Consider the following 11272-nt stretch of genomic DNA (forward strand, 5'->3'; position numbering starts at 1 on the left):
AATGGAGGAGAAGGGATGTCAGTGTAGCTATCCCACCTGGGGGGTGATTTCTCACTTTCTGTCTCTCTGTCTCTCTGTCAAGCACATGCACGCTATAGCAAACAAACGAACAAACAAAAACTCTCTCTCAAAAGAAAAGGTTAAATAAAAAGAAAAAAAAGAAAATACAAAAACGAAATAAAAAGAACCTGGTTGCACATTAAATTGGTAGCATAATCATGCAAACAAAAGATATTTTAACTTTTAGACACAAGTATTTCTGTACATCATCAGTGGTACATAGTCTAATGACCAAACAGAGAAATCTCAAACATCACTAGGTTTATGGTTAGTGATAATTTTAGGTATTGTAATTTTGAAACTTTTATATTTATTGTAGGAAAAAGCAAAGAAATATAAGGAACCAAGACTTTGTGTGCAAGAGGAAAAACTATAAAAGGTAATAAGAAATATAAAGGTAATAAGAAACCTGTAATATTAAATGTAAATTGAAAGTATCAAAAGGATATTTCCTCTTTTTGCACTAAAAGGAAATGACATTTTTCAAGAAATGGCAGATCCCAGGGCTGAGGCAGAAAAAAATTTAAAAAGTGAGAAAATGAGAGATGCCTAGTACCAGAAAGCAAAAAGAACTGATGGGGATGTGTCCATACACAGGAGCCAGTTTCAGACAATTTGAGCACCAATAAAGTACAATGACTGGTATTTATCGTAAAACTTTTTTTTTTTTTTTTGGAGAGGTTTTTGCTATAGGGCGCATGCGCTCGCCAGACAGAGAGAGACAGAGACAGAAAGCGAGAAATCACCCCCCAGGGGGGATGGTCACGCTGCAATCCCTTCTCCTCTCGGGATCTTGGGCACGCACGCACACGCGCCCAGCGTGAGTTTTAAGCCACCGGGTCCGGGATGCAAACCACGGTTGACTACGTGGGAGTCCAGCGACATAGCCATTACGCTAACTGCTGGTTTCCTTTATTGTAAAACTTTGAAAAACCAATCAGTTCATAGTAATACTCAGAGAAGTCAGAGAAGAAAAATAATAAACACTCTTCTTTAGAAGAGTAGCAGCTAACATAGCTGGAATAATAGAATTAAATTAGCATGTTCAACTTCCAATTCAGTCAAAAATGATCAATGGGTTAAGGTGGAAAGTCAACTTTCACAGTGCTAGCATCTCCTGGTCTTTCAAGATTAACTAGCTGATTACCTACATACACACACAGCTCCTCGATGAGTTCTTACTCATGTAACTTACAACAGATTGACCTTTTCTGGAGAAGCAGATGGAGACCATTTTACAGAGGAAGTCTAATTCATGGACTGTGAACCTCATCTGATTTAGAGTAATGTATGGAAGCCAGCAGGTAGTGTGATGGTTAAGGAGTTGGACTCCCACACGGTTGATCATGGTTCAAATTCGGGATCTGGCAGCGCTCTCTTGCTAGAAAACATGCCATGTAGCAAATTATAAATAAGTATAATTAGATAATTCTTTAGTGATGTATGATAATATGCAGATTAATCAGTATCTTAAAACTATCCAGGTTTTTTATACACTTGTATTTTTCTTTGGTGTTTTGTAGTTTTTACTTTTTACTGAAACTTTGATGCTGCAGGATTTCAGTTTTGAACTTGCCCCCCAAATGTTCAGTATTTTAACCAAGAAGATCTTGCTGATACAGATCACAGAATTCGGTACTGATTGCCACGTATTAGGCATGGATTCCTCTCAATGTGCAGCCATCCCAAAAGTCACATCCATGTGCATTTTATGAGATGACATTTAACTTCTATCAAGTTTTCTAAAGGTATCATTCTTATCTAGTTTTACTCAGCCAAATGTGGTATTCTATTATAAAATTGAGTCCTAAAGTTAATGCCTAACTACTGTTAGTTTGTATGTGTTCCTTGAAGTTGATGTGTTGAAAACTTAATTCCGAATGCAATGATGTTGAGAGGTGGGACCTTTAAATGGCAATTATATCAAAAGAACTCAGCCCTCGTGAATGGATTAACCATTATTGAAGGAGTGGATTCCTGACAAAATGATGAGTTCTGACCCCTTCTCTCTCACTTCCTTGCCCTTCCACCTTCTGCTATGAGATAACGTAGCAAGAAAGCCCTTGCTAGATGCTAGCCCTTGCTAAATATTGAACTTCCCATGCTCCAGAATTATTAATAAATTTTTCTTTATAAAGTACTCAATCTGTGGTATTGTTATAGCAACATAAAACAGACTGAAGACAACTATATAAGTCTAGTCTATAATAAAAAAAAAGTATTCACTTTCTCCACTTTTCTCTCCTTGAATAGATGTTATATCTAGGTAGTTTTTAGAAAGTGGGTGTATCAGAGTATTGCTTTGTGTTAATCATAAATATATTTGAAGTCAATTAAATTAGATTGGTAAATGGTCATCAGACCAAGAGGTTATTAAAATGCATATTAATAATCCTTACCCTATTCACTCATTTTGTTAAGAGAGACAGACAGATAGATAGAAAGCGAGAAATCACCCCCCAGGGGGGATGGCCATGCCACAATCCCTTCTCCTCCATTCTCGGGATCTTGGGCATGTGCACGCACACACACACACACACGCGCGCGCGCCTGGTGTGAGTTTAAGCCACCGGGTTCGGGACTCGAACAGTGGTTGACTACAGGAGAGTTCAGTGATATAGCCATTACGCTAACTGCTGGTCTCAATAACTATCCGTTTCAACCACAATTGTGGGTACGTCCTGATGTACCTAAACCCATGTATCCTTTCCATTCTAAGAGTACAAAAATCTAGGAGTATATTAGGAAGAGATAAGAACTACTTTCAAACTACTTCTTCAAAGGACTAAAGTCTTACACTGCACATCCCAGTTTGCCTAGGACATTCCCATGTTATGGCTGCTTCCCAAATTATTAATAGTGCTCCCTCTTTCGATCCCAAAGGGGTCCTGGTATGAACTATAAAAAATGTGGGGACCAGCCATTGGCGTAATGGCTATGTTGGACGCCCATGTAGTAGACCGCAGTTCGAGTCCCGGACCAGGTGGCCTAAACTCACACCAGGTGCGTGTACGTGTGCGCCCAAGATCCCAAGAGGAGAATGGAGAAGGGATTGCGACGTGGCCATCCCCCATGGGGAGTGATTTCTCGCTTTCTGTTTCTGTCTTTTTAGAAAAACCCCCCCCCTGCCAAAAAAAAAAATATGGCCGGTCAGCCTAATTATAGGTCATCAAGTTTAATGACATTCTCCTATTTTTTTAAACAAGTATTTAATTTTACTATTATTACTTTAAAAAAATCAATTGTGCATGTATATTCATGAGAGAGAGACAGAGAGAAAGCAAGTGGCCAGCTCCAGGACTCAAAGTGGTTGGCCATGTGGGAGCCCAGCTCCTTAAACCACCACACCACCTGCTGGACCATCTTGCTGTTCATTTTTTTAAAAAGAATTATTTTATTTAACTTTATTTATTTTAATTCGACCAGAGAGGGACAGAGCGAGCAAGAGAGAGAGAGAGATAAAGAGAGAGAGAGAGAGAGAGAGTGAGTCACCAGGTCTGGGACTCAAACCATGGTCGGCTATGTGGGAGTCCAGTGCCCTTAACTACCACGCCACCTGCCAGCCCCACTATTCTTAAAAAATTACATTCAAAATGAAAGGTTCTTTAAACATCACTGTGGAGTAAGCACTCAGCAATTCCTATCTTTCTACAGTGAAGTAAAATAGCACCTGTTCTAGAATCTAGATGGGAATCAGATTTAGTGATCTTAAAACATGGCTTTTAAGTGTGTCAACCTGAAAAATGTAGTCACTGTTTTCTTGGTGTTTTCGAACCATTCAGTTTCATGTAGTTTACTTCCAAGTGATGAAACATGTTTTGATAGGAGCCAGCAGAAATGAACATAAGGACCATCCTAATGTACTGAAATAATAATCATGTATGTGATTTCGAATAGATTTAAGGTATGATTACACAATGTTTACAACTTGTGATCTGTTTGTTATTCACAAAAAAAATGACATAATTTCATATCTGAGGCTTGTGCTAAGACCAAAGTGACCTGTCTCTTTCAAATTCAGTACTTTTTCCCATCCACAGCAATCAGGTTTGTCACTCCATTGAACAAACTCTGGCAAATGTTACTAACAACCTTAGGGTAATTCAAAGAAATTCCTTTATCCCTCACTATGTTATTATGATAAACTAGAATATGTTAACAAACATGTAGGTGTAACTTTAGCATTTTTATCATCTTTGCTTCTTGATGGCTGGCTTGCAATGTTTGTTTGCGAAAATGTTTGCCTTCAATTCTTTAATAAAAGTGACCTTTGGATAGGAGATTTTATAAGAAACCCACTTAAAACTATTGGCTAAACATCCTGAACAGCACTTAGACAAGCACTCTTGTTCCATAATTAAAATAGATTTGAAATAATTTCCTTCTGAAATTATAAATAAAAGATTATTGCTGTTAGTAGATATTCAATATTTACCAAATTATTAACTAATTGAATAAAGCATCTCCATGCTTTCAGTTTTCAAACTGTTTTAGGAAGACAACATACTCCAAAACTACCTGCCCCCCTAAAAAATACACCACACACCCACACACAAAAATAACTTGATTAATGCAATCAGTACATTTTCTCAGACAGGTCTCTATACATCTCCACTAATGCTTCCTGAAAAATTCTGTACACAGACAATATGAGAAAAGGAGAATTTTTTGCCCAATGTTTGAGAAAATGGAGGGATATATGCAAGGCGCATCATAAAATGAAATGCTATCATTAATTAGCAGTGACTTTTAAATGCTAATATAGCTGGCTATATTTTACTAGTGATGTGGAATTTGTAGCTCCCCCATCAATCATGTCACGCAAGCAAGAAAGCATGTGATTTCAAAATTGCCTAACATTAAAAAATAAGTCTCTTAACTTATTTGCATTCTACAATAGGCCCCTTCATCCTGCATCCCATTTTCCATATAAAATGCTACTAAGTGATATACAGGATTCGTCAAGCCTATATAACATCCCCTTTAAAATCTTAAGTTCAATCACTGTTTGTTTTCTACTATTATACTACATTTTGGCAGCAATTGTTTATTGGTCTGTCATTGCAGTAATTGCAACTTAACAATAAACCAGTCTGACATTTTAGGTCTTTAAGAAACATACCATATATATTTCTTTAAAAATAATCATACTTTTGTAAGCAATACTTTACAGTAGACACCTCAAAAATCTACCATAGATGTGAAACTTAAAACGAGAAAAATTTAAGTTCTAAATCTTTATACATATATATCCAGATTTCTATATATATTATATATACATACATAAGTATATATAAAATATATATAATCAGATTTGAAAAATGAACAAAAACTGGGCACTGTACATAAAGTCTTTTTAAAACTCAAACAATAGAAAACTCTTTAAACATTAAACAATTTTAATAAAAGTTTCTGTACAATGCTAAGCTGTTTTATTTACACATAGAAAATGTAATAGGAGTAGTGTTTGAAATCACAGAACTCCTTAAAATTTCAATGGCAGGTAAATCTGGAAAAAATAACAGCATTCCATTCACAAATATTTTCAAGCAATAAATATGTATTTATAAATAGTGTAAATTTACATCAAGATTAGAAACAAAAATCACAAATCTGAAGTTTATTCCTTAGTCTATGTGCAATCCATTATCTTTGTGACTTGGCTGTTAATTTTTTTAATGTTTTATTTAGGAACCAAAAGTGTAACCGTCATGGTTTCAAAACAAGACAGAAAAACATAAAAGCAGTAAAAAAGTTTCTTACCTGACTTTTCACATTAAAAAAAAGTTGACCAAAGAAAGACTTCAAATTGCTAACTACCTTACAAAGAATGACCAGCTAGGCTAGTATTTTTTTCCAAGGAAAATTCTGAAGAGGGTAAAGATAGATGAAAACAAATTCATCAGCCCAGAAATAGAGAAATATAAAAGAGGTTGTCTTCAAGTCAGTAGTCTGTATGATGTTGCCAGTTTTGTCAGATATATACAAAACATGGAAATTATTATTTTTTTTTTCTTTCCAAAGTACAGCTGATCAGCTTTGTGAGAGTCCTGGAGTGGGAGCAGTATTCTCCCTTGTCCAGTTGGTTGACACTCCGCACTTAGAAGGTTGCATAGACACAGTTTTCAGCCAGCAGCCTTTCGAGATAGCTACAAAACCAGTGGTGCAGAATTGGGTTACTTCCTGAATAGCAGAAAAGGTCTCATTTAATGTCCGTGGAACAATATCAAGATGAGGCGGATGGTAAAGGAGGAGCCTGGAAATAAAAGGTAGGTAGGTTGTTTTGGTAAATAAATTGTTAATAGTGCCCCTAGCTCATAGCTACAAATACATAGTCTGCTTAAGATAATCTGCTTATGAAGTTAAGGGAAATAACTCTCAAGAAAGTTCAACGGTTTGCTATACAATGGAAAAGCACAACTTCCTTACTAACTCCACCTGACCAATGTTTTTAAGAGTCAAAAACCTAACTTGATGTACCCACAATTACCTGTACTACTTTACCAATTAATCAAAAGCTCTCAGAACATTATTACGTTTACCATTTGTACAGGTTGCTCTAAAAAAAGTACCTTGGGGAAAATAATTTAACAAATCAATTGCAATTTCTTTAGTGACTGCCTTCGATCTAACTCAGCAGATAATTTGTTTTATTCAACAAATTCCAGATAATTTTTTTCTTCAAAGAATCTTGAAAGACCATTCAAATGAAAACACCAGGAACTAAATTTCAAAAAATCATTTTCTGATTACATATGTGTAAGAGAAAAAATACTGGAAGAAATCAGCAATTCATAAATTGTGTCTGTGTTTCTATTCATAAAGCTATTGACCTGCTAGAGTAAAATTCTCCTCCCAAGCATTTGTTGTTAAAATTAAAAACTGTGGGCAACTCGGTAAGTATATTTGAATTTCATAAGGTTAATTAACGTACCAGGAAGTTAAGCTCCATCAAATATTCCCATGAGGTTAATACTTCTGGTAAGGACAAAATTTTAAACAAATACAATTAGCTCTAAAAGCAGAAGTATATTTTAAAAGCACACTTATTGATTCACTTTGTGGGCACTAATAACCTACATACAAAAACATTTTAGCAACTGGGATCAAATGATATAAAGTATATGGCAATGTTCTAAAGTATACAAAGATTTTGAAACATAATTGTTGCAGTATTATTTAGGTTAGCTTCACCCAGGGAAAAAGTGAAAATGATATATGCCACTTTCACAGGAATAAACTTAGAAGTAGATTGGGGGGGGGAGGGGGGATGATAGGAATATACCCTCATGCAATATCTAGTGAGCCAAAGGAAAATTTAAATATTTCATTACCTCCTACTTATCAAGTGGCAGAGCAAACACTGCAGCTTCATAACCCAGCTAACTATGTACTCACATATCGATTTCACTTACTAATGTAAATTGGTCATAGACTTGCATCAGGTCCTCCATTTTGTACTGTTCTAGCACCACAAAATTTTCCAAGTTTCCACTTGTTTTTCGTGCACAATCTTGGCAATGTACTATGTAGGTCTTTCGAGAATTACTCTCATTAGTGACAAAAAGCAGATTAAAATCTTCCACCTATTTCAAACAAGAGAAAAAAAAAAACACAATGTAACAGAGTGTGGCATTTATTATACTATGTAAATATAATCAGGGAATTCTACTTTTATGGAATTGTGAACAGTGTTCTCTGGTTAAGAATAGATACTTTTGGGACCAGCAGTTAGAGTAATGGCTATGTCGCTGGACTCCCATGTGGTCGACCACGGTTCGAGTCCCGGACCCAGTGGCTTAAACTCACGCTGGGCACGTGTGCATGCGTGCCCAAGATCCCAAGAGGAGAATGGAGGAGAAGGGATTGTGGCATGGCCATTCCCCTTGGGGGGTGATTTCTCGCTTTCTGTCTCTCTCTGTCTGGCGAGCACATGCGCCCTATAGCAAAAAAACTCTCTGAAAAAATAAAAAAAAAGAATAGATACTTTTTAAAAAATGGCTGTGTTTGAGAATTTTTCATTTATTTTGCACCAAACTCAAAGATATAAGTAGTTGAATGCATATTTAGGGGAATGACCTAGAGGAAGAATATACTCATAACCACCACTGATAAAGCCTAATTGAAAAGTTTGATAAAAGTCAACCTACTTGTGTTTTAAATTTAAAATATTAAGTAAATGCTATGGACTGAATAATAGTTTATCCTCTGAAGGTTCTTATTCTGGAAATTTGTTTCCCAGTATGATGGATTTGGGGGGTGGTGAGATCTTTAAGAGGCAGGGCCTAATGGGAGGGCATCATCCAATTGGTGGGGAACAAGGTAGGAAGAAAGGTAGTGGATAGTCTGTTCTCTCTCTGTCTCTTTGTACATGCCTGCCTTCCTTTCTGCTTCTGTTAGCTGAGTTGTGATGCCAGCTCCACACCTTTGGACATTCTGGACAGAATCACAAATCAAATAAACCTCTATAAATTAAACAGTCTCATGTATTTCTGTTAGCAACACAGTAACAGACTAAGATATATAATCAATCACAAGTGGTCATTATTTTCCTTTCATTTCTCTAATAGTACTCATCACAGGTATCATACATAGATGTTTGCCTTCTCTCATAGACTGAGCTCCTTTAAAATGAAGACTGTTTTTACTCATCTTTGCATTGCCAGAGCATGTATATTAGTGCTTAGCCGAACCTCAGTACACACTTGTTGAAGGAATATAATCTGGATATTTTACAGATGAGGAAACTGACAGGCTAGTTACAATGAGTGAGTGTTCAGTCATAAACTTCATGTTAAGGAGTATGAGCACAAACAAATGTGTATTTAAGAGCACAGTATGATTCTAGAAATAACACCTCTAGATCTTATGTAAAATGACAGATGAGTAGCTAAGGTTCAGGCAGGATAAGGAATATCAATGTGGGATGGAAGTCATTCTCAAATACTGAAAAGCTTATACAATTCATTTTCCTTAAGTATAATCTATCTGCTCACCTAGTGATTTCCTTTGGCCAGGATATATAACATTAAAATGGTCAATGGTTTCAATTGCTTCAAATAAAGGTCAACATCAAAATTACAAATTAGCAAGTTTTGGAATGAATCATCAACATCCCTGCTATTGGCTTATCTTCAAATTTCCTTCTTTTTTTTTTTTTTTTTTTGGAGAGATTTTTGCTATAGGGCGCGTGCGCTCGCCAGACAGACAGAGAGAGACATAGAGACAGAAAGCGAGAAATCACCCCCCAGAGGGATGGTCACGCCGCAATCCCTTCTCCTCCATTCTCCTCTCGGGATCTTGGGCACGCACGCACACGCGCCCGGCGTGAGTTTTAAGCCACCGGGTCCGGGACGTGAACCGCGGTCGACTACATGGGAGTCCAGCGACATAGCCATTACGCTAACTGCTGGTTCCCTCTTCGAATTTCTTCAATGACAGAAAACTCTCATGATTTCATGTCATCTTTGAACAGTTACATTAGCTAAAATCCCAGAGTTCACCACATTGCCCATTACTATCAATGGACAGCAATATAAGCCTAGTGATCTCAGAAAATCTGTGAGCATTCTTCAACTTGTCCTTCACTTCTGCCATTTAACAAGTTGTCTTGCTGATGTTTCCTTCTAATACTTTTTAATTCTTCCTCAAAATGGAATATTTTAATACTCAACTGTTATATGCTAATCTAAGTCTTAAGATAATAACTCTTAGTTAAGAGCATTGCAATACCCTACTATCTCGTCTTCTCCAACCACTTTTCTAACTTAGTTTTCTAACTTAGCATGCTCAAAAACTTAATGGCTTCACAAACTCAGAGTAAATATCAAATTCTTTAAAACCATTTAAGAGGTGCTACAAGTTCCGTATCACCTAGACTTATAAGTAGAATTTGCATAGTTTGTATTCCAGCCACATCCTTTCTGAAACCATTCCATTCCCCCACATTCATGCTATTCCTATAGTCCATGGCAGCCCAGCTCCAATTCTCACCAGTTTTTTGCCTGCTGAAATCATACTCATCCTTCAAGGATGGACTAAAATGCTAATACTTTTGTGAACTCTGATGCCGATACTAGAAGGGGAAATTAGGTCTTTTCCCTCACTTAGTGTTATCATGACAGTTTGTAATTTCAACTCACTTGTTGTGTAATATACATAACAATTAGTTTAGAATTTGCCTTCTCTGAGTAGAATTTTAAGTTCCTTCAGAGTAAGCACCACATTTTCTTTGTTCCTGTAGCTCTTAGCCATAGAAGATTGACAAATGTATTGTGAATTACACTAGCGAGGACTGAACATCAATCTACCTAGAATTCTACCAAAGTGTATCCAGTTTATGGACATCCATATTGTTTCTAATTTACATTCATACTGTGTACACCTATACTGTTTCCAAATTAAAATCTCAAGACTAAACTGCTTAAAGACGTATCATATAAATTACTCTGTAGTAGATAATTCTAAGGCTAAATCACAGTTAGTAAAATATTCTATCCCCACGGGGGCTGATTCTCACTTTCTGTCTGTCTGTCTCTGGCGAGCGCATGTACCCTATAGCAAAAACCTCACCTCTAAATAAAAAATTTAAAAAAAAGAAAGAAAGTAAAATATTCTATCACCAGATTAAATGTTAACAGCTAATTAACAAAAAGGTAATTAAATTGAACACAATGTTAAATGCAGTAAAATGCATTATATAAAGATATAAGCAAAATTTTTAAAATGACTAAAAAGAAATAAAAAGTGGAGAAGTGGTTTTATAAACAACTGCATAAAAATAGTTACTTACCTCACAAATGCTACAGTAATGAGCTGGTTCTTCTTTTGTCCGCCCATGCCATATAATCTCCTTTCCTGCAGCAATGAGTGCTTCTCTCAAGGTCTGACATTGCTTCAGAGTTCTCAGAAGACAATACCTATTGTGAGGGGAAAATTATTTGTGACCAGCAACTGAATACTGAATATTTTTAGAGTGAAAGATATGCCAGTAAGAAATAACGCCGTGAGACTTGGTTCTAACGTCTGTGACTTCAAAATTTTTCTTTTGTCAATTTCCAAGAGATATTCTCAGATTTTAAAAAAAAAGGGGCACTATTCAGCAAGTCTAATGATGACAATATTAAATCATTTAAAGTTGAGAATAATTGATATGTGAATATCAAAATATAATGGTCTTAATATATAAAAGTTGACACCCCCCCCCCGGTTT

The 11272-nt window shown here is 36.1% G+C and overlaps 1 protein-coding gene across 6 annotated transcripts in view; it reads right to left on the minus strand.

Moving 5' to 3' along the window:
• Window positions 1-5436: 5436 nt before the first annotated feature.
• KDM6A (lysine demethylase 6A) overlaps window positions 5437-11272 on the minus strand; it is a gene marked incomplete at its 5' end in the record, with an annotated part of 161607 nt that continues 155771 nt past the window's right edge. For 5 of the 6 annotated variants that reach the window (XM_027772012.1, XM_027772013.1, XM_027772010.1 and 2 more), the window contains 3 exon segments: window positions 5437-6316; window positions 7476-7646; window positions 10853-10979. In XM_027772012.1, coding sequence (XP_027627813.1) covers window positions 6287-6316; window positions 7476-7646; window positions 10853-10979 — 328 coding nt within the window. 6 annotated transcript variants of the gene reach the window in all.

This window comes from Tupaia chinensis, unplaced genomic scaffold, assembly GCF_000334495.1.
Source record: "Tupaia chinensis unplaced genomic scaffold, TupChi_1.0 Scaffold000248_1, whole genome shotgun sequence".
Classification (NCBI taxonomy): Eukaryota; Metazoa; Chordata; class Mammalia; order Scandentia; family Tupaiidae; genus Tupaia; species Tupaia belangeri.